This window comes from Diaporthe batatas (genome assembly GCF_019321695.1).
Source record: "Diaporthe batatas strain CRI 302-4 chromosome Unknown Contig00029, whole genome shotgun sequence".
In the NCBI taxonomy this organism is placed as follows: domain Eukaryota; kingdom Fungi; phylum Ascomycota; class Sordariomycetes; order Diaporthales; family Diaporthaceae; genus Diaporthe; species Diaporthe batatas.
Window position 1 is genome coordinate 301269 of NW_025408576.1, and position 24576 is coordinate 325844.

The window sequence follows — 24576 nt, forward strand, 5'->3', positions numbered from 1 at the left end:
TGGAGTTGGAGAGGGAGGAAAGAGAAAGTCGGAGCGACCGAGCTGGGAGAAGGTAAGGGGGAGAAGAATATTATACTGCATGTCTGAGCAGTTAGAGTTAAGTTTGGATGCGGGATACCCTCGTACGCCTGCCACGTACTACCATCAAAGGGACATCTCCACACCCTGTTCATTTCGTCTGGTCTGAAGAAATTACTCATATTGCATATTCTGTCCATCTGGGGCAGTATACCTGCCTTTTAATGTAGCTCTCGATCCGCGATATATTCCGGTTGAAGTATCGATGGCCTATTGAGCATGTCACAGCTAACCACATTGTAAAAGGTTGACATGCTATAAGTTGAATTATCTAAGTTCTATAGTTTCCAGATTTCTGAAAGTTATGGGCACCGTCAATTGGTTCTGTCATAATCCAAGAAGCCACAATGGAAGAGTACACTATGTGGACACAGCGAAAGGTCGCGACATCATTTGACACCAACTTTGGGGATCAGAACTCATCATCAAGCTATAAAACATATTGGTCAACCTATTTGGGAGTGTACCAAACCTTTGAATTAGTCAGGAACTATGGCTCAACCAGATCCGTTACGACAACACTGCCATCCTCGGAAAAGCCCAGCACGATCTCTTTCCTCGGCCCATATTCCTCCGCTCGCTGCTCTGCCTTGCAGGCCTCCCACGATCCGTATAGCGGATGAGTTCCTGGGGCACCGTAAGGCCACTTGTGGTGGACCATTGAGCGCGACATGAACCACTCGCTGAGAGCGGACCAATCAGTGCATGAGTGTTGCTGTGAAAGGTCTGGCACGTCTTCGCACTGGTCGGTATAGTATTTCAGGGAGAACAAGGTGATGTCGGCGTGGCACATTCTATGTGGGAACATCGCGGTGAGCCACAGGGTCCATAAATCGTGGAACGGACATACAGCTTGATGCCGACTAGATGATTTTCAACTTACACGGAATTCCGCAAAACCTCAAGGCAGTGGTCTTGTGACGATTGTTAGCACTTAACCGACCAAACGTAGTGAAGGGTGAGTTGCCCACCTAGGTGACCTCGGTTTTCTTTCTTCTGCCCCTCTGTAATGTTGGGGAAGTAGTATTCAGGATATGACCAATCTCTGATCCATTTCTATCGCAGGCGCCTCGACTTGATTAGCGATTTGGCCCTTGAGGGCGACTGGGTCAGGCAAATAGTGCGCACCAGGCAGTGGAGATCATGTCCAACAGACAAGCTAGCGACATACCACTCCTGGTCTCCACGCGAAAGCGGGAAGCCGTGATAGTTCGGACCCATTGCACGCTTCAGCTCATCTCTGGTGACCAGGATATTGTTGGCTACAGGGCAATTAGTTCGAATTCAGCTGACAACCTGAAAACTGACAAAGAGATGGAATGCTGAAGGCAAATTCACAAGGCAAGATCCTGTTCCAGGCTTCCTCCACCATGGGATCCGCAGGAGGACCAGTGTACTGTGTCTGTTCGCCTTCATTCACGCCCTCGTAAGCTTGGAGTCGGAAGCGCTGTGCGATTCGAGCTGGCGCTATAGTTATGTGACGGTATATCAGTCTAATGGTTTCTTTCCCTTCCAGAAGACGGGCAGCAACCTGTCCTACGAAGCTTGTCCATCTGCAGACACCCACACCGGGCTAGAGAAATCAGGAGCCTGGGAAGAACGGTTTAGCAACTCACAATAAGGCTCCACGCGGTACGATACATTTCTTCGCCACAACACAAGTACCACTAGGGCGTATACCAATAAGGCGATCAGATGGGTGTAAAAAGGAAGGCGATGATACCATACGCGGCGCAGTAATCCTTTGGATCTTCGGTTCTCGATCAAATTTGGGATTGGTATTGCTTCATCGGAATCAACACTGATCTTGCTCAAGAGGGGATCATACAGTTCGCCTGGGTCATTCGTCATATCTCCTTCACGATTTTCATCGCGAATAGTAGTCTTAGAAGTCCTGCAGCTGGTCAACATGATGAAATCATGGCAGAAAGTTGTTGATTCAAGAGTTTGCCTGGGATGAATATGTTGCCATCGACCAGAGCGAATGCAAGGGATAGTATGGACAAAGGGTCGAGGAAAGGCACACAAACAGTTGGTCCACGTGCTTGGAAAATGGTCCAGTTTCTGGCCGAATTCCGGCACATAGGGCGGATACTTCGTAAATTAGGTTTCAAAAAAGATTTGAGATCACCGTTTAGACCACTTGCACGTCTGCTTGCATCACAGTGATCATGACGCATGTCTCTTCATGCTGTGATTGGTGAAGCTATACACCGGGAGACGCGCGTGATAACTAGAACCCCGTGATAGTTAAACCTTGATCTAGCGAAGTTGTGTTAGGCTGAGCACGGTGCTAATCCAGCTATACCAGGGGCCACGCACAGATAACGAACATGCAGGTCAGGTTAAGGTTAATGGTAACAACAGCCCCTCGAATACTGCCTGGGTGCGGACGTTGAACTGTCTGCGGTGTAAAGTATGCCTAACCAAGATAGCCTGTGGCGGAAGAAATGCCCAAATTAAATATAGGGTTCGAGCATGCACGCTTTAGGGTGGTTACAGGGAGCCAGGACTTACCGCTACGCAGGCAGGATAAGCCTATGCATTTCGATAAGTGTAAATTCTTCCAGAAAGGAGGGGTCGTTGTTTCGCCGTTTTCTTCACTTAATCGTGTCATCACGCGCCTTTGAGACTTTCGAGTCTAATAGGCTAGGCGTTAGCCGCATTGTATAGCTACCTGTAAACCTTCTTCGCCTTGTTGCTGTGTAGGCTGTACGTACCCACGCAAGGTAACTAGCACTGGCATGGCAGAAACAGACTTTTGATTTCGCCATAATCATCTCGCGAATAGGCTCATCTTGAGCGGGGCAAACAAAACCTTGAAGCAGAATTAGAAGGTTCTGAAGGGAAGTCAATCATGGTGGCGCAAGTTTCTGTATGATAGCGTGTTGGCTGATACGATACAGGCGGTATGCAGTTCTCGCGGCTGCGTCGCCAAGCCCGTCGGGCGCCCAGGTGGCGATAGAGTTGACATATGTTCCAAGCACACACTGGAAAGAAACAAAGCATATCGAAACAATCGTGCATGCACAAATCTTTTCTAGGGAAAGGAGAATTCACACACGTGATTGAAGTCGTGCAAGTATTCAGCCGCCGGTGAAACTTGATGTGCCGCGCACGTGAAATCAGAATGGTCGTGGTGCCGAGGATCTCATCCTGATGTCCTTTCCTCGACTGAAATCAACTGCGAAGAGATCCAGCACGGAGCTTTTCGGGAAAGCTTACACCTGAGGCACGAATCTCCTACCAGAATAATGAAATTATCTTTGATTTATATGACAAGTGTTCTGGGGGCAGAATGTGGTCTAGCAGTCCTCAGAGCGGACGTTTATCCGGGTACGGTGCCGTTCGTACAGCAAGCTTGAGATTGATCAGCTTTCCCTCCTTTTCTAATCATGATTAATTATTTCTGGCAGAATCGCGCTGGGATCTCGTACCCCAAGGCACAGCCCGCGTCACTGTCCCCTCCAGCAGTGAGCCGTGCATGTTATCGTCAAGCACCTGCAGGAAGATCATACAAGAACAAGATCCTAATACGGCTGAGGCTGTGGTCGAAACTTTTCCCGGTATGTTATTCCAAAACATCGCCATTTTGATGTGGAATCATTCCTCGTCTTTATCGGCTGCTCACACTGTGATGTCGATCTATAGAATCCGCGTGGGTCATCATGTCTTCAGGCAAGGCTCGTGTCGTAGTACCCTTTAGCAGTAGGCCACTCCAAGAGAAATGAAACTCCTAAATATCGGTATTTATGTTCCTGGAGTGGCTGATGTGCAGGACAGCAATCTTTCGTTATGAGGATTCACGCATGAGGAAGGCCAAGGAGGATGCCCTAGGTGTAAAACTCCCTGGTAAAATTGACTGAAGACCATGTTTCGACGGAGAAAATCACGTAACCTCAGTATACCTTTGAATTATGTAACACAAGTTACAATGCAAAATGAGCTGTTTATCTTGTTTATAGCTATTGGGGTCTTGGTATCAAAATAATTGCTCACAATTTTCTGGGCTGTCTTAGGAAGTTACCATTCTCGTCAGTTTGCACAAGTACTTTCCGAACATGTTTCCTTATTGCTTGACTAGCGTCTAGTGATACTATAGCTTCGCCGGTGGGGAGTTACTCGACTAAATGATCCTCTTTGCGTCCATTGCCCAACTCAATAAGTCACTGTAGTCATTGCACATGTGAGTTGTCCGTTCATAGTCTGCTTTCACAGTGCCTGGAAATCCCCCAACCGTCGCCCCGTCGGCCAGACACGTCAAGCCGAGGAGAATGGTGTTAAAGCAATGTGCCATATGCCCGCGCATCTCCTCGATAGTCAACTGATCGTACAGCTGATCCCACGAATAGCCCATGAGGAGAAGGGAGTAGTCTCTCAATAGAGTCGTCTGCGACGTTTCCTTAGTGTGGTGAAGGGACTCGTTAACTGTCTCCCATACTTAAAGTGACCTACAAGACAATGAACTTGGTGAATGCCAGTGACTTGGACGGCGTGGAGAGGCCCGGAAGGGGTGGAAAATTGGATCGGTGACACACCAGCGTGTATCTCATCTTCGAAGACCCGGACGAAGGCGCCAGCTGTGACCGAAATTGTTCTCGTCAGCAATTCACTAATCAGACCTCGTCTTGCACATAGAGATATCCAGAACAGCCAGCGACCTACGAGGACCGAGTTTGTTCCAGGCATGTATTGTGTTGTTTAGATTGACAGGCGACTCAAATGTTGCGGCAGTGACATGGTGTGCTGAATGGTGGCTCATCGCTAGAGGTCGAGGCCCAGTCTCAGCTATGCATATGTGTCAGTGTCATGAATGTGATGACGGAGAAATAGCAAGTCAAATCAGCCCGGTGGGCCACCAACACTTCGGGACAATGCCATGGGCGTCGGAACCAACGCGCAGGCAGCGTGCTCCAACGAGCTCATGTAGGACAAGTGTGAGAAGTATTCCGCCCACAAATGAAATGATGACAAGGATAAACTGGAAGCAGCCCTCAGATGTTGGCTTAGCAGCCCAGCTACGGGCACCTATCTCTTTTTCTCGATTCTGGTGTGCATCCTGCTGGTCGTCGTCGATAGAGGGCTGTGCGGAATACAGATAATGCTGTTGGTGAGGCATGTTCGTTCATCCAGGAGACTGAATTTACGGGTGCAGTCGAAAGATTCCGACACGCCTGAAGCAGGTATGAGAAGAGAAGGCTTTAGGTACGCGGTAAATGCGGTTTCCCTTCGGCGGGCGTCAGAAGCGTCCAGTCCCACGTGGATCCTTGCCAAGATCGTTTGAGTTTTTATTATGCAGGCCAGCATTGATCAGTTCACGTTCATCTTGCCTAGAAATGCTTTTATCAGGGTATTCGATAGCTGAAATTCGCGCGTTTGCTAGCATTCAAGTTTTCGGTAGTTACCGAGCGCAGCCGCCCTCCCAAATAGCAGGTAAAGTTGATTTACGCGACCGAGTCTATATAAACATTTCGGTATACTTCCCCGGTACTTTCCAGGCTAGATCCTTATCGTGGTAGCCGATCATAATGATCTCCTTTAAACTCAGCGCGTTCTAAATATGTTGCTTTGCATATGCATTAAACCTTGCTTCCTTTTGAATTAGTAGGTCTAGCATTGAAACGGCAGACACTTTACACGCATTTGAGGGGTTGTTTAGACGTAAGGTAGTATTCTGCACGATGTCACTCTCTGTTGAACGACTTCACCTCGTGGCCGTAGCATCATGTAGGACCCGGAACTATATCCGGTTTTAGTGAGAGCCCCGTGCTTGTATATGTGTATGCCGAAAATAACCCGGCCAAAACTCCATTTCCCTGCAAGATGACTGGAAAAGGAAAAACGACAGACCACTCAATCTTCCTGTCCTACCTCAGGGGGGGCAGCCTACGTGGGACAAGGAAGGTCCGTCAATTCAGAGCGCACATAGTGTCGACGGAAGTCCAAGTCGCACAGACGTTTTCATTACTGAAATTTTTCCGAATGCTGTTTATGGGCTAACAAGTTTTTGCAGAATTGACAACTCAGATTATCAGCTGACGACAGACCTCTGGTTCTCTCTTTGTTTCTTGACACTTGTAAGCGTGGCAATCTGATCAGGACTTCCAAGCGTTCAGAGACCCAGTGAACCTATCCTGCCAAACAAATCATCCATGCCAAATTCACCCATTAGGCGAGCAACCTTGTCCCTGACAAATAAGACATCCTGTGAAACCATCACTCGGCACCCTCGAGATCATCTGCGTACGCCTGAGCATCATCTTCCCCAGAGGCAGCCGCAATGTAGAGTGCCACTAGAATGAGGGCGCGGTCATCAAGCTCGCTGCGCTTGGTGGCGGAGGGGCCGTTGTGGTTCTTGACCGTGAGCTCAACAGTGCGCCCGGAGAGGTCTGCAATCTCCTTGTGGTTTAGGGGCCGTCCTGAAACATCAACAAGACGGGCGTCAATGACGGGGACCCCGGGGTTGGCGCTTCGCCCATGGGCAGCGGCTTGAGGCAGCATTGTGCTGATCGCGAGCACAACCGTGTAGAGTGAATGGACAGAGACCATTGTGAAGTAATGTATAGAATTTGATGATGATGTCTTTGATGAGTTTGTCGGGGGAAAATATGTATAACCAGCGATTGAAAACTGCGTCGAACGCGATCAAGACGTCTTCTTATATCATCTGCATCACAACAGGCCCATGCCATGTCGGCTATGGCCGAGCCCACTTCATAAGAATGCATGAGCCTGATGAGTATATAAGCACGGAAGCAGCAATCGTTTCATCCGAGGCCCTCACAAGCGGCAGAATATACGTTGCACAAGTCAAGGCAAAGGATACAGAGCTCCGAAGCTTGGGTGTCGGAAGAGACTCGGAAACCTGGTTTCCACGGTCTTCCTGCAAGTTTGACCTGCACCTCAGGGGGTCGCGTTGGTGCGGAACTCCAGCTTACGATTCTTGCTTGACACGCAATCGTTGGTTCCCGTTTCTACTCGGCCAAGAGCAACCCCGCGCTTGCAAAACTCCTAAAATGGCTTTGAAAGATAGTAGCATCAAAGCTTGTGCAGCGAGTAAAGCGGCCGAGTAAGTTTGAACATGATCCAGATTTTCGTATCTAGTAGTGGAAAGCCGGAACAGGTGCTAGGGGAGACCGGGAATACTAAGCATTTTCTTCAACACCAAGAGCTAGCTAATGCACATGTTTACACACCCAGCCATGTTTCCGTTCGACATGCAATTTAGTTGGGTTTACAGGTCGGTCAAACCTCAACACGAGGCCTCCGATCATGGGATCAGAATATACTCTCAGTTAGGCTCCAAGACCCATGATGGCGTGAAAATAGGCCGCAGATCTGCGCTGTGGAAAATGCGGTGACGAAGTGACAGTGTGCTTTGTTTTGCTTCGTGATTGATACCCTCCTCTTCTGACCTCTCGATCAGATCCACCTTGGAATCTCCCCGACCAACTGTTTGACCCTACCTTCTGCTAATATCCGACTGCATTGGTTTCGATTCAATCCGTTTTCTCGCCGGCACCTGGAACTCATCTGGCTCGGGTTTTCCATCCTGGATTCTTTGAGCTTTTTTCACTTCTGCTCTTAACGAACACTTCCTCACGGTGTCAGGCTGGCACCTAATTACATCGCGGCCGTGGTTAAGTCTTGGTCAACGTGACCACGTTGCTCTACTCTCTTATCCAATCTACTGAGATAACTACTAGATATCTTCAATGATGGAAAAGACACAAGACACGAACGATGGTGCGGCTGGGAGATGCTCATTGAGCTCCGAGTCTGACTCGACTTTGGGCCTTGATGTGCCTCTGATTCAGACTATAAGGTCCAAGAGGACCACCGCAGCAAATCCAAGGAGCTGTCTCTATTGTCTCAGTCTCTTAGCCAATGTCGCCCTTGTGAGCATCAGCATCATACTGTACCTGTCATCTAGGGACTCTCTTCGCCTCGCCAGGCTCGTGCCACAATCGATCGGGGACATTGATTCTATTTGTGAGTGGGACCTGCCCACGTTCTTTTGTCAATGTCTGTTCGCAGTGGTACGAGAATGGAAATGACTGACCCGGGGCCAAACTTAGCTCCGGCCTGGGAAGCTGTGTAGGTTATGATCAACACCATTTTGTCTATCAAATTCAGCACTTGAGGTTCCTCCTAGAAATGATGGCAAATCTGGGCTCAATGGGAGTCATCACTACCCTGTCGAGTCACCAAGCTGACTGACCCACCTCCCAGGGAATACATTCCATTCGTGTTTCAGAGACTCGTGGACCCACCTACAGAGTATCAGGGCTTTCCAAGTGACGAGCTCGACGCAAGATGGGAAGACCTTTATGCTGGTGCGTGATTGTGGATTGAAGTTATGGCGAGTCCGGCAGCTGACGCTGTGTACCTTCAGCCCCAATGAACAACGCCGTCGAAAAGGAAAAGGCCATGAAGCTTGCCAACAAGACTTTGCACGTCCCTTTACCGGGTTTGGAGGATAAGTACATGATGCTACTCGATGTTTTCCACCAGCTTCACTGTCTGGTATGTTCTTCCAATTCAATAACGCCTCCAAAGTGTCGTGGACGCTGATTCTCAGGTGTAAAAAGGATGAATTCCGGAAGCTTCTGTACCCAAAACACTACAACTCGTCGTTCGTCGCCTCAGATGGGGTACATTTAAAATACTGGGATTGGTATCATATGGGTATGCCGGCCCTATTGTGATCCACAGTCCTCATTCCCTGGATTTGGGCCACAGTAACCCGCTGACGACCAATTTCCCTCTCGTAGACCACTGTGTTGAGTCTCTCCGCCAATCAATTATGTGTCACTCCGACGTTGCAGTCAACACATTCGTTTGGAAAGCTTCTAAGATCATGGAGCCGAACCTTGGCACACTCCATGTCTGCAGAAACTTCACCAAGATACGCGAGTGGGCTATGGAACGAGCGGTTGAAATCACCCGTGCCGACAAGCAGAAAAGGGTAGAACATGGGCGCATCGTGGACTATGGGCTCACTTACGCCAACGCGGAGGATCTTGCAGAGGCTGATGACTTGTGGGGGGCACCTGAGGATTGGCTGCAATACACCATTGATGATCTGTGACATTGTGACAAGCCATCTGGCTCTAGCAAGCTGTGGCTTGCATGGCGTCATCGACAAAGGTAGAAGGGTGTTTACGCAACTTGAGCTTCTCATCAGTGAAAGTTGACGACCAACTTGGTACAATATGGATGATTTCTTCATGCTATTTGTCTTGTGCGAATTAAATTCCGGGTGGTTCAGATGTCTGCAAATTGATCGAAATGCCCGAGAGTCTGACCGAGCTCCCTCATCTGGTTTCCGGTTATGAGGAGATCACCGAAAGGATGAGTTACTGAAATTTCAGGCGGAGGAATAGTGTTCGGACATCTCATGCTCCACGCTGTACGCTATTGTCGACGACTCCTACAATTCAGATGAGAAATTGCCCACCAAATCATTTCCATTGCGAGAAATACTAGTACTATTACATTTCGCGCTCTTTAAATTTCGCACTCTAGGGCTGCTACACATTTCTTCATAAAACCCCAACATTGAGCATTTTTCATGAGATATCAGCAATGTTGGTGAACGAAAACTTGTATTTAGCTGGCCAGCTAATGGTGCGAATTCAAGTGTTTGAACTCAACAAAGCTAAAGGAGTGCATGACCAAGCTCACTAATCGAGAGCCAGGCTCGTGTCAGAGCGCAACCTTTTTTTTTTTTTTTTTTCAAATGAAGATAATAAAACAGAGACTTCATTGCATCCGATCCAGCTCACTGGTATGAGCAGCACCCTTGTATCTCTTCCCTCGGATCTCATTTCAGTCCTCCTTGGCCAAAACGGCTTACTTGTGCGCAGCACCACCGGCCTGAGCAGCCTTGGCAGCCTGAGCGGTAGCGATGGACTCCGCAAGCTTAGCCGGGTCGATCTTATCCAAGTCGAAAGGAGCATCCGAGAGTTTGGCATTGCCATTCTCGTCGACGGCGTCCTCATACTCCTGTGGGAAGATGATCCATAGGAAGTCCCAACGCTTATTAACATCGTGTTTGGCCACAGATAAATCTCCCTTTGGATTAGGTGTAAGTCATTGTTGGAAGAGGCATCGTTCGTTCATGGTCGGGTAATGAATACTTACAACGGGGGCGGCGACCACTGCCTGTCCAATGCACAGGGCTGCAACAGTGACGCGAATGATTTTGAGTGACACCATTGTGGAATCAGTTATTGAACGTAGGGATTTATATTTTCTCTCCGGTGTTTATGAGTGTAGTTTGGCAGGCAGAGGGTTCAGTCATTGATTGTGCGGTAAACTGCCCGGGTTTGGAGACCCTTTAATCTTTTCTTTTTATTCAAAGTATCAATCCTGCGCACAATTTTGCAAGCAGCTTCATCTGCACAGTTCTGGAAGTCATGGCTGCTATCTTGTCGGGGCCTTTCGATAGAACACGTCATTAAGGGTGCAGAGAACTCATGAGAGGGAAAGCTTAGAAGTGAGAGAGAGATTAGACAGGGTATAATGTTTACCCCATCACACCGTGTTCCTTCAACGTATGTTTTCGATATATGCTTGGTAAGACATCGGTCCGCCCAGATAAAGGATTGTACTCCGAGTCTAGACCCAAACATCCATGAAATGCAGACTGTCCATCAACTAACAAAGTCTGAATACGAGGCTACACATATTCATCAGGAAAGCACCCCGGGAAATGCAGTTTACCCTCGATCTCGGTCACCACATGATTTTTTGCCGCACTAACAATCTCACGCTATTGAACTGATCACATCTCTTAGCTTATTACACGCGTCTGAACAAATTTACTTTCGCAATCTCATTCGCTGTCCCATGAAATTTATTTTAACCCTAGTTGCAGTATCCCTTCGCAGAATCTTATTTCACCAACAGTCAACCAATTACAGAATGAAGTCCGTACCTAACACCTCAAGCATCACAGCATGAGCCTTTTCATTTGATCACATGCATTCAGTAAATGCGGGGTTGAATCTTTTCATTTGCGGTAAAACCTTTCACTAGAAAGACAAGAGACAATCGCTGCAGGTGGTAATGGCATACTATGTTCCCTCAGATGGTATTAAGTCCGCTAGCCTTGACTGTGGACCCGACGGTTGAATTAACGTGACGAACAATCTGCCGAAGTCATTAGTGGGAGACGAGAAAGTTTGTTCAATTATTTTGGTAGAAGGGGCTTCCTGTAGTCGCCAAGTTGATGGTTGAAGCGTACCCTCAAGCGCATTGTGATAGATGTGATACGGCGGAAATACCGCCGCGAAGCCAACTATCCCAGCCATAACTTGTGGCCTCAAACCAACAACACGTCCTCTCTTAGGTACGAGCAATGGTATCGCCTAATGGACGTATCAGTTTTCAGTAGAGGTTCTCAGCCAGTGCTACGCTGACCCCACCGCGACAATGGAGTCGACAAGCTCATAGTGTGGATTCATCCCGCCAAGGAACAGCGAATTTTACAGTAAGACGGGTAAAAATTGCTTTTACTTCTAACGCAGGAAATTTTGGGAAACATGTAACGCCAAAGTTATCATTGAAATACACAGTGCTATGATTCAACATGACCGTGAACAGGACCCCACTTAGCACGGTGGGTGAGGCGAAAACCAAGTGAATCCCCGCTAGGTTCCTTGCTGTGACTGATCTGCCTATTTGACATGCCAGTGGGTATCGGTGCCGGGTGCCGGTATGAACAAGTTGTACATTTCGCCATGTTCTTGCAAATACTCTTTTATCTTGGTGAAATTGCGACATGTGTGTAATGTGGAGAAGTCGGCAGCCGGAGAGCCATGTTTCCACTCGGGCGCGTAAAGAGTCAGTGGAGTGACATCAGCGGTGCACATCAAACGTGTTCGAAGAACCTCTAGACAATGATCTACGAATATTATCAGAAGGTTAGCCAATCCTTTTTGCGGTGGAGCATCAGAAGGTGGTCGTGCCTATGTGGATTCGCTCTGCTTTTTGTGACGCGGCTGATGGGTAGTACCCGGGCCATGTCGACGCCCAAGTTGCCTTTCGGAGGAAGTTCTGTGGTCTACAGTCAATAAACACTTGGGCAATGATCAGTATTTCTCTGGTGTCAGAATGCTTACAAGACAGTGTAGCTGATGAACCACCTCCACCGAGATAGGAATCTCGTCCGTGTGATGCTCCGGAACGGTGAACAACTCATGCGGGATTTCTCCAATAGCATCCAATCTAGTGAAGTATTCGAAGTCGATGGTCGTGGAGGAGCTCTTATTGATATTGACCAATTCCTCCTTCCGCATACGTATTGTTCCAGCGCTCCCGCCGGTGATCTCTTCCCAAGCAACGTCTACTTCCTTGTTCGGGGGTCCAGCCCATTCCGTAGTGGGCTGTCGCCATGGTGATGGGGCCAGGAAGTCTCCATCAAATGTAATCTCATGGTATTCAATAACATTCTCTCGAAACAGCGGTGCTAGGATCATAAATCTGCTCGTCAACAACAAGTCATGAAAGGAACTCTAACGGACAGCAAAGAAAATGGATCTTTGAGAATGGAGAGGGGTGTAGTCTTACACCATGTTGAAAGGATCAATGCACAGTTCGCTGGACGTGGACGCCCGTACCACACTCCTGCTTGAAAACTGGCAATGATTAGAAATGTTGAAAGGGCTAGTGTTCTGATCGACCGAGACCGTGAAGCAATTCTTTCACAATATTTCGTAACAAGCGATTTCGACTTTGTTAGGGAAGTCGGATCCTCATCGCTGAGGGAGCATGAGTCTGGGATGGCCACATAGAGAGGCTGCATGAGGCCCATCTTGGAATACGTTGAGGCAACTGATGCAAGCAGCAAGCGCGGATCGACAAAAAAAAAGGAAGAAGAACGTATTCGTGGCGCCTCCTGATCCACGGGGTCAATTTTTTGGCACCGTTCATTCTACTTCGTCGCCCACCAATCAGTATGACGATGACTCTCAGCCAGTTGTTCTGCTGAAGCAAACTGTGTGAAACTCAGTGTTGCGCTTATTTTCAACAGGGCGCTTACAAATTGACCGGCCCCACTCCGTTAACGTTATAGGTACAAAATTCCTTTTCAAAAACATTTTAACATTCGAGCAGCATCAGCAATCACGGCTTTCGAGGACGTCAGCCCTGGAGTTTATTCAATAAGGGGCGTCAACATTTAGATAGTTACTCATAAAGGTACCTGGGCAGTCTCTCACGAATAACCTGGAACTTCCCGATGGCCGACGACTAAACTTGAAAAGGTAGGTGAAAGGACGGCTGACGGACCGGAACTTGATGCCATGCCATTTAGATCTATGGTGGGAGGAACTCTATAGTCGACAAGTTTTCCGCCCACGACACCAAGCAAGGATGATCAGGACGAGGGGAGTCCCGAGCTGACGAGCCAGAAAACTGCCTTGACACAAACACTACAAATGATTTCAATCAGATCATCTGAACATGCAGTGATTGGAAGGCTACATTAGCATTCCCCGTGAATCTTAAATTTATCTCCGCAGGGGGAAATAAACGTTAAATGAGGTTGTAGTTCTTGCCATTAGCTGACTAGGTCCACAGGGTCACCCCTCGGCGAACTTTCTACTATGAGCAATTTTTCACGGCAGGGTAAATAAACAACGTTTATTACCCCTGTGTAGGTACAAGTTGTTTGACAACTATCAAGCTCGTATAGCTAAAACTAATTTGGGCTCGGTCAGGAATCCGAGACTCGCTGCAGGAACTCGGGCTGTACCGGTATGAGCCGCGGTGAGTCCGCCGGCCCCTGGTCCGTGACTGGCTCCGCCCTGCGGACCTGGACACATTGTTGCTCTCGCAACCTGTCTATGATTGCTGCTAAAGGGTTTGAGTAACGGTGTCCCTATGGAACAACTGGTGCGGTGGGCTTTTGGTGAACAGTTCGGTTTGCTGTCTGCAACACTATTCAGTGAGAATTTTCCCTGTCGACCACCCCACGAAAGAAACTGCTTTCGCGATTTGAGCGCCACTCATCATGTCTACCAGCAGGTCATATTGCGGTCAAGATTTCGCGGACGGGGACTGTGAGCCGTCCTCTTCCTTGCTTGCCTCTACCGAGAACGAATGTGATGGTCTCCCACAACCTACATCATGCCGCTCGAGGGCCCAGCTCCTCAAGAAGATGCGAATCGTTATCATCATACAATCTGTCATTAATGCCATAACAATATTGATTCTGGCATATTTTGCCGTTTATGGATGTCAAGTTGTGTCTTGCTCTCCTACATCAACCGGCTCATGTGACGTCTCACACATGTCGACTTCCCTTGCGAGGCCGACGTCGGCTGTCGACACTATCCATCCAGATTACCGTGAGTCGTGAGATTTCATGTCTTCTGACCTAATACATCATTCGGAACTCATGAAAAGTATTATAGCCCCCACCTTCGACCCATCACTTGGAGGGGACAGGTATCTTCAGTACAGTACGTACGAGCTCCATTGCGTATGAAGAGAGATAGCCTGAGAGCAACGGGAGCTAAATATCGTTGATGACCGCGAAGCCCCGAAATCAGCGGCAGATAGCATCCAATATGTCGACCAAGTTTTTAGCCTCGGTACGTGGGCCAACGCTACGGAGTACCAGGGCTGGCCTAATGATGAGAACGAGAGACTATGGAGCGACCTCTATCTCAACAATAGTGGGTTCCGCAATACAACCATTGCTCCAGAGTTATACAGGAGGAAGTTAACATACGAAATTGACAGGAGCAGCTACGACCGAAGTCCCTTGGGAAGAATACGCGACTCTTCTGAATTCTTCGAACCGTGTTCCCATACCAGGACACACGGACAATTTCTTCGTTGGCCTGAGCATTTTCCATGTACTTCACTGCCTGGTAGGTTGCACAGGCCTAGAGGCGTGGAATCACACAGAAGCTGAGAGGAACAGGATGACGTTCGCAAGGCCTTCTACCCCAGGAGGTATCCCGATATGTCCATGGTAAAGCCAGACGGGACGCTGAGTTTCAAAACATGGGCCCATGTGGGTATGTATTGCGGCATCTAGGTGTTTTTAATACCTCTATAGGATATGTATTACTAGTTAACTAACGTCCTTTGGATCAGACCACTGCATAGATTCAGTTCGCCAACAACTCATGTGCCAGGCTGATATTGCTGCCTTCACATTCGACTGGCGGGCAGAGAAGATTCTCGAGCCCATGATCGACACGATTCACGTCTGCCGCAACTTTACCAAAATTCAGGAATGGGCCGAGAATCATTACGTGAATCTGACAAACGCAATGAAGAAATTACACGTCGAGCAAGGAGAGATTGTGAATTATACAGGTACATACAACCCCGAGGAATTTCTTGTGGAGAATGAGAATACGTATGCCCCGGAATGGTGGTTGAATCTGCAGGTCAAGGACTACTTCGACGACAATACTCTGTCTGCAATTAGCAAAGAATTATCACGACATTAGGAATGACGCTGGTGCGATAGCTTCAAGGACCACTGCAGATGTCTAGGTACTTTCCATAGTGGCAAATCCCAATCATGGTTCAACATTCGGATGAGAGAGCGACCACTTTACCCCAATTCCCATAGTTGCTCAGGTAATGTGCAAGCCCCATCTCGCGGGGTGACGTCGCTGAAGGTCTTGATCAACCCAGGGAACCTTGGGAGGAAATTCTGAGGGGTTTGTTTCACGTTAGAGCGGATCAAATGTAGGAAAGTTTGAGGGTCCCAGAGCAGATTAACTTTCAGCCCTTCGACGAAACATATTATATTTACACAGGTTCTGGTACGTATCATACAACACTCGCTTTTTGCAATTAACGAGGTTCTCGCATTCGCGAACTCTAGCAATCGTGGAATTACTTTCGTTCTAGTGGCAGCCGATACTACATCATCCGATCTCCCTCTCACCGCAAACTATGTATGTGACCAACGACGATCTCACGAGAAGTACCTTTGTTACTTGCCGTAAACTCCGATGGATACCTCATGTATTGGTATGTATTACTAGCACCATTTGAACCCAAGAATAAGAGCATGGGCTGTGTGAAGAAAGGTTGCGCCTCAACGCCGAGCCCCCTCCGATTGCGACCTCATACTTCACCGTAGATTTCCGAGCGGCTGAGCATAGTTCAATTTATGAGTCATTGAAGTGGTGCTGCTGAGACGAGACAACCACGGTACCAACGTAGATCGTCAAGCCCACGCGTCTGTTTGATCTCAGCAAGCTAGAAGATTTCTAGTGACGTCCAGAAGACGCGGTGTACACGAAGGAGGAGGCAATGCGATCTTAGAGAGAGAAAAGCCATAAAAAAAGTTCTTAGGGCAACTAAGCCACAAATCAGACCAAGACCAGCGACTGCAGTGTACAGCCACTGTAGTGTGCAAAATGAGAGAACAACGACAACAATCTACTTGTCGAGGCCGTGAGGAAGCGGTTTTATCTGTGATGCGATGGGTTGAAGAAGCTTGTCGTTTCTCAACCGGTTGGGCCTTGCGGCACGGCAAATCCATACTGCTCTTTTTCCTTCCATCGTTTATTCGAAACATCATTGCTGATCCAGTATCCGAAGATGCGTTCTCAACGCCACGCAGAGACGGCGGTTCATCTACGGAAAAAGACCACAATCGGCGACATGCACACCTGGACGGACTCAGAGGCCTCGCGGCCCTGTCGGTCTTCGTGTTTCACCTTTTCTCCCCGTTCGACCTGACACTAGGCTCTGGGTATGGCCCTGATGCATCAACTCGGACTCCTCTCAATCTTCCCATCATCCGCCTGATCCATTCCGGTCAGGCCATGGTCAAGGTGTTCTTTGTCATATCTGGGTTTGCCCTGAGCGTCAAGGCCGCGGAATACATCACCTCGCCACATTCCGCTATGGGCTCCGCACAGCTTCATCAACATGTCGCAATGTCCATCCTCAAGCGTGCAGTTCGACTTTTTCTCCCGCCAGTGGTCACCACCTTCTGTGCGATGTGCTTAGCATACGCGGGGGCTTTTATGACCAGGAGAGAGATTATGGAGCTCCCAACGGGGCTGGTGTACTTTGGGATCGTTCGTCGTCAAACCTTCAGCCTCCAGCTATTGGACTGGGTCAAATTCGTCACGTGCAGGCTGATGAACCCATGGGTCTGGCTTGATCGTGGGTGGCATTTGGGACACGCAGAGAAAATGGACGATTTCTCAATATATGGGCCGCACCTTTGGACCATCCAAACTGAGTTCAGGTGCTCTATGGTCCTCTTCCTCGTCCTGATCGCGATGTCACGGATCCCACAAAGACGACTGCAAGAGCTCTTGTTGCTGTCGATTGTCATTTACTGCGCGACTTGGGGTCGATGGGATGTTGCCTTATTTATCAGCGGAATGTTGTGTTGCCTGGTCAGCGCAAGACAGCATGTGGGGCTTCCCGGGGCAGAGATATTTCCCAACAACGGTCTTCAAACTGAGATCGAGGCTTCTCAGGTGCCAAGTCCACACGCTGTCCCAAATACGAACTTAGGACTCGACCAGTATAACATTGAGGCATCGAGTGAGGACAACCACGAGGACCCTGTCAACGAGGTGCATTGGCTCGACTCATCCTGGTGGGGACGGGGAAAACTACCCCTCTCTATCAGAACATTTCCTCGACAACGCTGGTTCTATCGACTAACCTTTTCCTCCCCCACAAACCTCAGCTGCAGTATTCTAACGTTTGTACTGCGTCGCTCATTACATTGGACAGCACTCATAGCAAGCTTGTGGCTTCTGTCCTATCCTGAGAGGGTAAGGCAAGAAACATTAGGATTTGAGACCATGCGAAGGATTAGCCCAGACCCTGACTTGTGGCAATCAATTGCCGCTGTCATGCTCGTCTCTACTGTTACGAAGATGCCTTCAATACGTCGTGTCCTCATGTCTTCCATACTTCAGTACCTTGGCAAAATCTCTTTCGCATTTTATCTTGTTCACGTACCGGTTCTCGAGTCTGTTGGATGGCGGATAGCTAACACGTGGAGGGTGGCGGCACAAACTCTGCAAAATGGGAAAGACGTGGGAAAAACTACAGTTTTCTTAAGTTCAACTGTCCTCTCGGTGGCGGCACATGCCTTCATGTTTGCTTATGTGTTGTTAATCGTTATATACTTTGCCGACCTAGTTTGGATATATGTGGACAAGCCAACCATGAAGTTACTATATAGGTTACAATGAGCTCTTATAAGGTAATTAAAGTTTCTATAAGTCTTATTAGTTTATTAATACTAACATTAATAGTGCTAAGTTTACATTAATTTATACTAGCTATAGAGCCGGGCCTAGCGGCTCTAAGAGTGAAGAGAGTTATGCTAGCCGCATGATAATATGCTATAGCTTATTACTGCGTGATATATTAAATGAGCGGCTTAGTACAAAGTTACCTATTAAATGGAATGAGAACTAGTAAAGATATAATTTAAGTTAAGAGATATAATAGGCTTTATACTTAGTGTCGATACACTTATATAAGACCTAGATATATATTTAGACTCTATTAACATGAAGCCGAAGAGCTTGAATGATAAGAGCAGAGTTGATCTACGTACAGCGTGAAGTAAGAAGCTTAAATCAGGTAGAGATATTAGTACTAACCAGCGGATGTGAGCCCTCGGTTCCACTGCCGGCAACGTGCTCCGTAGATGGCCTTGTCGCGCGGATTCTTTAAAGCAATACCTGGTAGTAAAAGGTCATACAACTGCAAATGTTTCGTAGATTAGTGTATATGAATACGGACGAGTAACAAGATGGATATATGATTTACCTCAGATTTCCTACGTTCGGAATGTGGGCAATCGGTAATAGTCATGAACACATCGGGATTGAGACAGCCACTTCATTGGGACCTACTGCAAGAGTCAACCAAGACTATTGAGCACCCCTAACATATCACGGACCTGTTTTCACAAAGTCCCCGTACATTTATGAAGGCGGAGCAGTAGCAGACGAGATCATTTTTTGAAGATCTGCATCCCCACATGTGCCAAAGTTCGCTGACACAAGCAAGACGGGGTCCAGGAAAGCGAGCTGTGCTTAGACGATGAAGAAAGACGCGATAAATCACCATGCTGAGCAACAGACCAGGCACGTAGCCCAAATCTACAGAGAGTATGGCGTTGAATACCTGGCTTACGAGGAGGTTCTTGGCCATGAAGAGGAGGAAAAATGATAGCCATGTGCTACAAGAATCTGACTCGCCTGAACATGCCATTCGCCGTGGATAAAGAGTCCGTAGTGTGCAGCAATGCCCACGAGCACTCCAAGGCTGTAGAGGCCGAGCTGTTGAGCAGATTGGGCTATCGCAGAACACATGATGGGCATCTGGGGGATAGAGCATCACAGATTTGGACCAGGGTCTTTGCTCGAGGACGAGCGTAGGTAGGCTTTTCAATAGCAGACTAGCGCGATGATATTATTATAATGCGCACACCGGCCTGTCTCTGACAGTGCAAATTACTGTGGGCCCAACAAACAAACGACCAACCGCCCCAACATGTCAGCTGAGGCTTCCCACATTTATATATAATCTCCATAGTGTTGCACCTGGTGACTTGCACGCTGTTCCATTCACTCGTATTGCAGGGATTATTCCGCCCATTCCACCCCCACAAACACTGCAACGACCAGCTTATTACTGAAGCCATGTCTGCTTTCACCTGCCCCGAAGCAGAATGCCTGGTGTCTGCCGGCCTTCAGTCCCGGATTCTCCTACCGGCTGATGACGAATATGCGACCCGAATCAACTCGTACTGGTGCAACAGCGCCAAGCTCCGTCCAGCCTGCATCGTCCAGCCGCAGTCGAGCGCGGAGGTCGCTACGGCCATCAAGGCCCTGGGCGCCGCGGTGCAGCCATTTGCGATCCGTGCCGGCGGCCACGGCAACTCCGGCGGCCACGGCCACGCCGCCAACAACAACGTCGACGGCGGCGTCCTCGTCGACCTCGCGCACCTCGCCACCACCGAGTACGACACCGCGACCCAGATGGCACACCTGGGCCCGGCCGCCCAGTGGAAGACCGTCTATGAAGTGCTCGAGAAGCACGGGCGAGTCGTCGCCGGGGCCCGGGAGGCCGAGGTGGGCGTGGGCGGCTTTCTGCTCGGCGGCGGCAACACGTTCCGCACTGGCCGCTATGGCTTTTCGTGCGACAGCGTGGTCGCGTACGAGGTGGTGCTGGCCGACGGGCGCATCGTCACCGCCGACGCGACAGGGCCCCATGCGGACCTCTTCCACGTCTTGAAGGGCGGCGGAAACAACTTTGGCGTCATCACCCGCTTCACCATGGCGACCATGCAGAGCGGACCGCTCTGGGGTGGCTATGTCGTTCGGCCTGTGGACGTGTTCCCCGCCGCCGCGGATGCCATCGTCGACTTTACGGCGAACCAGCTTCCACAAGACCCGGACAGCACCCTCAACTTCACCGTCGCCCACATGCCTCGTCTTGGTGGAAGTGCGGTGGTTACTATCTGCACCAATGTGGCGGCCGTCGAGGACCCCCCTGCCTTTGCCCAATTCCGGCAAATGCCCGAAGTGGTTAACAACATAAAGGTGACGTCGCTGCAGGAAGTGCTGCCGTACGCCTCCCTACCGTCAGCTTACTAGTACGTTTGTTACACTCTGACACGGGACCCCGACCCCCTGCTGATGTCTTTTAGCAACATTTGGTACACTCTGACCTTCAAGAATGACGCCTCCATCATCCTCAAGGCCAACGAGCTCCATACACAGCTCGCCGCCGACGTAGGGGCCAAGGTAACAGACGGCGACTTCACAACCCATCTCTCCTTCCAGCCCCTTCCCAAGACGCTCACGCAGCGGTCCAAGACGAGCAACATCTTGGGTCTCGACACCTATCCCTACGACGCCATCTTGATCCAGGTGAACGCCTCTGTCCGCACATCGGAACTGGCCACATGGGCGCAGCCACGGGTCAAGGCATTCATTGACCAACTTGGCGAGTTCTGCTCGACAGTCGAGGGCGGGCTCTGCCCATGGCTTTACATGAACTATGCCCATGCGGACCAGAAGGTCTTGCAAAGTTATGGACCTGACAATGTGAGGAAGCTGCGCGAGGCAGCGGCTAAATATGATCCAAGCGAGGTTTTTCAACGTCTTTGTGTTGGAGGCTTCAAAATATCGCTGGTAAGGGGTTGAAAGCTAATATTAGGACCTACGCTAAATAGCTCATTATAAAATGAGGTTTATAACAACTATCCTTGTATTTCAAATCGATCCAGGAAATAACGCTATTTATTCCCTATGTGACCGAAGGCAATATATAGAGGCATGTATGCTAAAGGCACCTCAGCCACCACCCTTGATGTCTCTTTCCTTCAACATCTGGCGCGGCAAGCAAGAATCGGACTCTCCACCACCACAGCTCCCGGCATAGTTACGATTGCGCAAGCCCAACAAGGCTACGCAGCAAATTTGATGCGCATACTGCAGCACATACCAGTGAAGAACGCGACTGATCCTCGCGAAACAGCCTCGCCAAAACAAAGCACCACAGTCTTCTATCCACGAGCCTGGTAACATGTCCACCCTTTCGATCCTTCAAGTCCTGGATCTGCATCGTCGTGAGCACTGCGCCACTGATGATTGTGATCTACAGATGGCCGTGCGAGCTGATGTCGGCCTAGCCCCCAAGGGCAAGCCGCCGGGACCTGTGGTCGAAGACGGCACACCTAACGGCGATGAGTAGCTCTCGGACCAGGACCTCGTTTCCGCTCTCAAGGTCGTTGTAGAGCCAGATGCCCACCTGCATGCCGATTGGCTACTCAATCCAGGGTTTCCCTTCGGAGAACTTCCATGCTAATCGTCCGCAGAGTGGATCTCCAACTCGAAGGATTCGTGATATGTCACATATTCCGAACCACGCCACAACCAGGCAGCTTGGGCAGCTGCAAGGCCGGGGCCCAACGTGCATTTGTTCAGTTGCCAACATGGTCATGTTGCTGCTGCTGCAGCATTTGCATTTCAATCACAAGTTGACGCCGCCAAGATGTAGGAGCACTGATACGTCACCGAACCCAGTGCGCCATACGACGACAGCTGTCCAGTGCGCTACCAACAAGGTAGAGTAGGACCTCTTGGATCCACGCTGGAGGCTCATCTGCCAATAGAACTTGGCAGAAAAGGTACCTTTGCATGGTACTACTACGTAGGTGCTTAATGTACAGTTACAGGCTGGCCTGCAGTCACCTGGGCATCCACGTTGGAGGCGGCTGGCGATAGGCAAGTGACCACTCACAACTTATGCAGTTGGTTCCAGCCTCAGCCCATTCGGACACGGGCAAAATCTTCGCGCGGGCATGTAGGCCACCTGTCTCAACCCTGTCCGCATCTCCAGACCAAATGTCCATCGTGTATTTACGTGTATCAGGCGAATTCCATCACCTTCCATCATAGAGCAAAGACACAAGAATGGCGACCAAGGAGACTACAGTTTTCATCACGGGCGCCAACCGAGGTATGATATGAGCGAGGCCTTCGCCACGCTTTCTACGGAACGGATATGACTGATGATGCCTGGTATGCATTAGGCATTGGTCGAGCCCTTGCTGAGGCGTACTTGTCGAGACCAAACCACGTGGTCATTGGCAGCGTTCGCAACCCGGACACCACCACGCTCAGAGACTATGTTCCCGCCCCCGGCAGCAAGCTCCTTTTGGTCAAGATCGAGGCCACCTCGCTCTCGGACCCTGCCGAGGCCGTTAAGCAGCTCGGGACTGAGGGCATCACGTCTCTCGACATTGTCATTGCCAACGCGGGCATCAACCCCGTCAGCGCCTTCGCCCCCGTGGCCAATATCCAGCCCGAGGACTTCCGCCGCCTCTTCGAGGTCAACGCGCTGTCCTTTGTAACCCTCTTCGGGGCCCTTCACCCCTTGCTCCTCGCGGCCCTGCCGTCGCCGCCGAAGTTGCTCGCAATCACGTCCAACGCCAGCCAGTTGGGCGACGTGCTGCCCTTGCCGGTGGCGAGCTACGGGGCAAGCAAGGCGGTGCTCAACTACCTCGTCCGCCACATCCACGTCGAGAACCCGTGGCTGACGGCGTGGATCATGAACCCTGGCTTTGTGCAAACAGACACTGGGTACGAGGCGGCCAGGGCAGCGGGCATGGAGACGCCGCCTCATACGCTGGCCCAGAGCACGGATGGTTTGCTGCAGAAGCTGGACAGTGCCACGCGGCAGGCGACCTCGGGCAATTTCTACAACTTTGACGGCACGGAGTTATCGTACTGATCAGTGGAATCTTCCACTGTGGAGGCTTGTTGCGTACCAGGGAGGACAGAGGGCAGCCCGCAGCCTTGCAACCCTAAGATTGCAGCCCTAGAACTGCCTGAGAATGTTTCAGAAGCCGTCTGTAGGGACGATTAGGGTTGGCGTTACTGTGATGAAGACAGAATGTGGGCAATCAAATGAATGGACGATTGCCTTTTCTCCAAGACACACGGTTACTTTGAGAGTGCGTAGTCAATTCCATGTGCTGGCTAAATATTTTGCGTGTCTGCCGCCAACCTTCAGGCACCACGTCAAGGGCGTAGGGGGCAGAGAAGGCCTGCCTCACGGGTATATCCAATTCTACAATCCCATCCACATCGCACCCGTGGACGTAGGTAGTCTGCATCATGTAACTATGAGCAAATCTCTCGTTTCATAGTTCCTCTGTGCACAAGAGCCCGTCTCCTTAACATGAAGCCGCGATATCTCTGCCTCTTTGCTGCCATAGCCGTGTCAGCCTTCCACAGCCCGTCTCTGGCTGTCGGTCAAAGACGCAGAGCCAGCTGCAACAACAGCACCTGTCGTTGCTTTCCAGGTGACGCGTGTTGGCCAACGGCACAAGACTGAGATGATTTTAACAAGACCGTGGGCGGCTGTCTAGTCGCCACAGTCCCCGTAGCCGCCGCATGTCACGACAGCGCCTTCGCCGCCTACGACACCAAAGCCTGCGCGGCCCTCTGCGTGGTGTGGTGGTGGCCACAGACACACTACGCCACCTCGACTAGATCCATTAGTTTTAACGGAATAAGGCTATTAAATAATATTATTAAATAAATTAAAAAAGTAAATAAATATTAAAAAGAGATATTATATTAATAAGTTAGTATTTACTCACTTAGTAAGTTAGTTTACACACCTAACGTTTTACTTTTATATACTTAATACCTTTTTTTATATATATAACCTATAAAACACTATATACCTATTAAACCTACCTTATAGTAACTTTAAAAATTATATATTAAGTACTTTCTTACTATTATACTTTTATAATAAATATATTACTTAATAAAAATAAAGAAAATTAATTTATATTAATTAAATTAAGTATTTATATATTTATTTTTAAATTAAATAAAAATAAAAATTCTTCTTTTAATTAAATATAATAATCTTTTATTTTAATATTTAATTATTATTTATTTTATTATTCTATTATTTAAATAATAATTATATTAATAATTA

At 49.1% G+C, this 24576-nt stretch overlaps 7 protein-coding genes across 7 annotated transcripts; 5 read left to right on the forward strand and 2 right to left on the reverse strand.

The window, feature by feature from the left end:
- Positions 1–6294: 6294 nt before the first annotated feature.
- On the reverse strand, positions 6295–6627 carry KVR01_013609 (uncharacterized protein; the record flags this gene model as incomplete). The annotated part of the gene is made up of 1 exon (XM_044792117.1): positions 6295–6627. One exon carries the CDS (start codon positions 6625–6627, stop codon positions 6295–6297), a length of 333 nt encoding a protein of 110 aa, XP_044637384.1.
- A 1169-nt stretch (positions 6628–7796) lies between these two features.
- KVR01_013656 (uncharacterized protein) lies at positions 7797–9169 on the forward strand (the record flags this gene model as incomplete). The annotated part of the gene is made up of 6 exons (XM_044785781.1): positions 7797–8070; positions 8157–8173; positions 8291–8414; positions 8474–8604; positions 8670–8766; positions 8853–9169. 6 exons carry the CDS (start codon positions 7797–7799, stop codon positions 9167–9169), a joined length of 960 nt encoding a protein of 319 aa, XP_044637431.1.
- A 764-nt stretch (positions 9170–9933) lies between these two features.
- On the reverse strand, positions 9934–10299 carry KVR01_013610 (uncharacterized protein; the record flags this gene model as incomplete). Its single annotated transcript, XM_044794833.1, has 2 exons — positions 9934–10155; positions 10225–10299. 2 exons carry the CDS (start codon positions 10297–10299, stop codon positions 9934–9936), a joined length of 297 nt encoding a protein of 98 aa, XP_044637385.1.
- Positions 10300–15058: 4759 nt separating this feature from the next.
- On the forward strand, positions 15059–15554 carry KVR01_013596 (uncharacterized protein; the record flags this gene model as incomplete). Its single annotated transcript, XM_044793998.1, has 2 exons — positions 15059–15113; positions 15193–15554. 2 exons carry the CDS (start codon positions 15059–15061, stop codon positions 15552–15554), a joined length of 417 nt encoding a protein of 138 aa, XP_044637371.1.
- Positions 15555–16889: 1335 nt separating this feature from the next.
- Positions 16890–18287, forward strand: KVR01_013635 (uncharacterized protein; the record flags this gene model as incomplete). Its single annotated transcript, XM_044786815.1, has 1 exon — positions 16890–18287. One exon carries the CDS (start codon positions 16890–16892, stop codon positions 18285–18287), a length of 1398 nt encoding a protein of 465 aa, XP_044637410.1.
- Positions 18288–19655: 1368 nt separating this feature from the next.
- KVR01_013582 (uncharacterized protein) lies at positions 19656–21338 on the forward strand. The gene is made up of 2 exons (XM_044785108.1): positions 19656–20707; positions 20762–21338. The coding sequence occupies exons 1-2, from the start codon at positions 19752–19754 to the stop codon at positions 21258–21260; spliced, it is 1455 nt and encodes a 484-aa protein (XP_044637357.1). The 5' UTR covers positions 19656–19751; the 3' UTR covers positions 21261–21338.
- A 1067-nt stretch (positions 21339–22405) lies between these two features.
- Positions 22406–23557, forward strand: KVR01_013595 (uncharacterized protein). The gene is made up of 2 exons (XM_044793539.1): positions 22406–22578; positions 22652–23557. Exons 1-2 carry the CDS (start codon positions 22533–22535, stop codon positions 23350–23352), a joined length of 747 nt encoding a protein of 248 aa, XP_044637370.1. The 5' UTR covers positions 22406–22532; the 3' UTR covers positions 23353–23557.
- Positions 23558–24576: the final 1019 nt, after the last annotated feature.

Excerpts from the sequence above, each read along its gene's own strand:
- KVR01_013582 (XM_044785108.1), top strand. The coding sequence starts at position 19,752 with ATGTCTGCTTTCACCTGCCCCGAAGCAGAATGCCTGGTGTCTGCCGGC. Across the intron at positions 20,708-20,761 it reads TCCCTACCGTCAGCTTACTA|CAACATTTGGTACACTCTGA; the intron begins GTACGTTTGTTA and ends GATGTCTTTTAG.
- KVR01_013595 (XM_044793539.1), top strand. The coding sequence starts at position 22,533 with ATGGCGACCAAGGAGACTACAGTTTTCATCACGGGCGCCAACCGAG. Across the intron at positions 22,579-22,651 it reads CATCACGGGCGCCAACCGAG|GCATTGGTCGAGCCCTTGCT; the intron begins GTATGATATGAG and ends GGTATGCATTAG.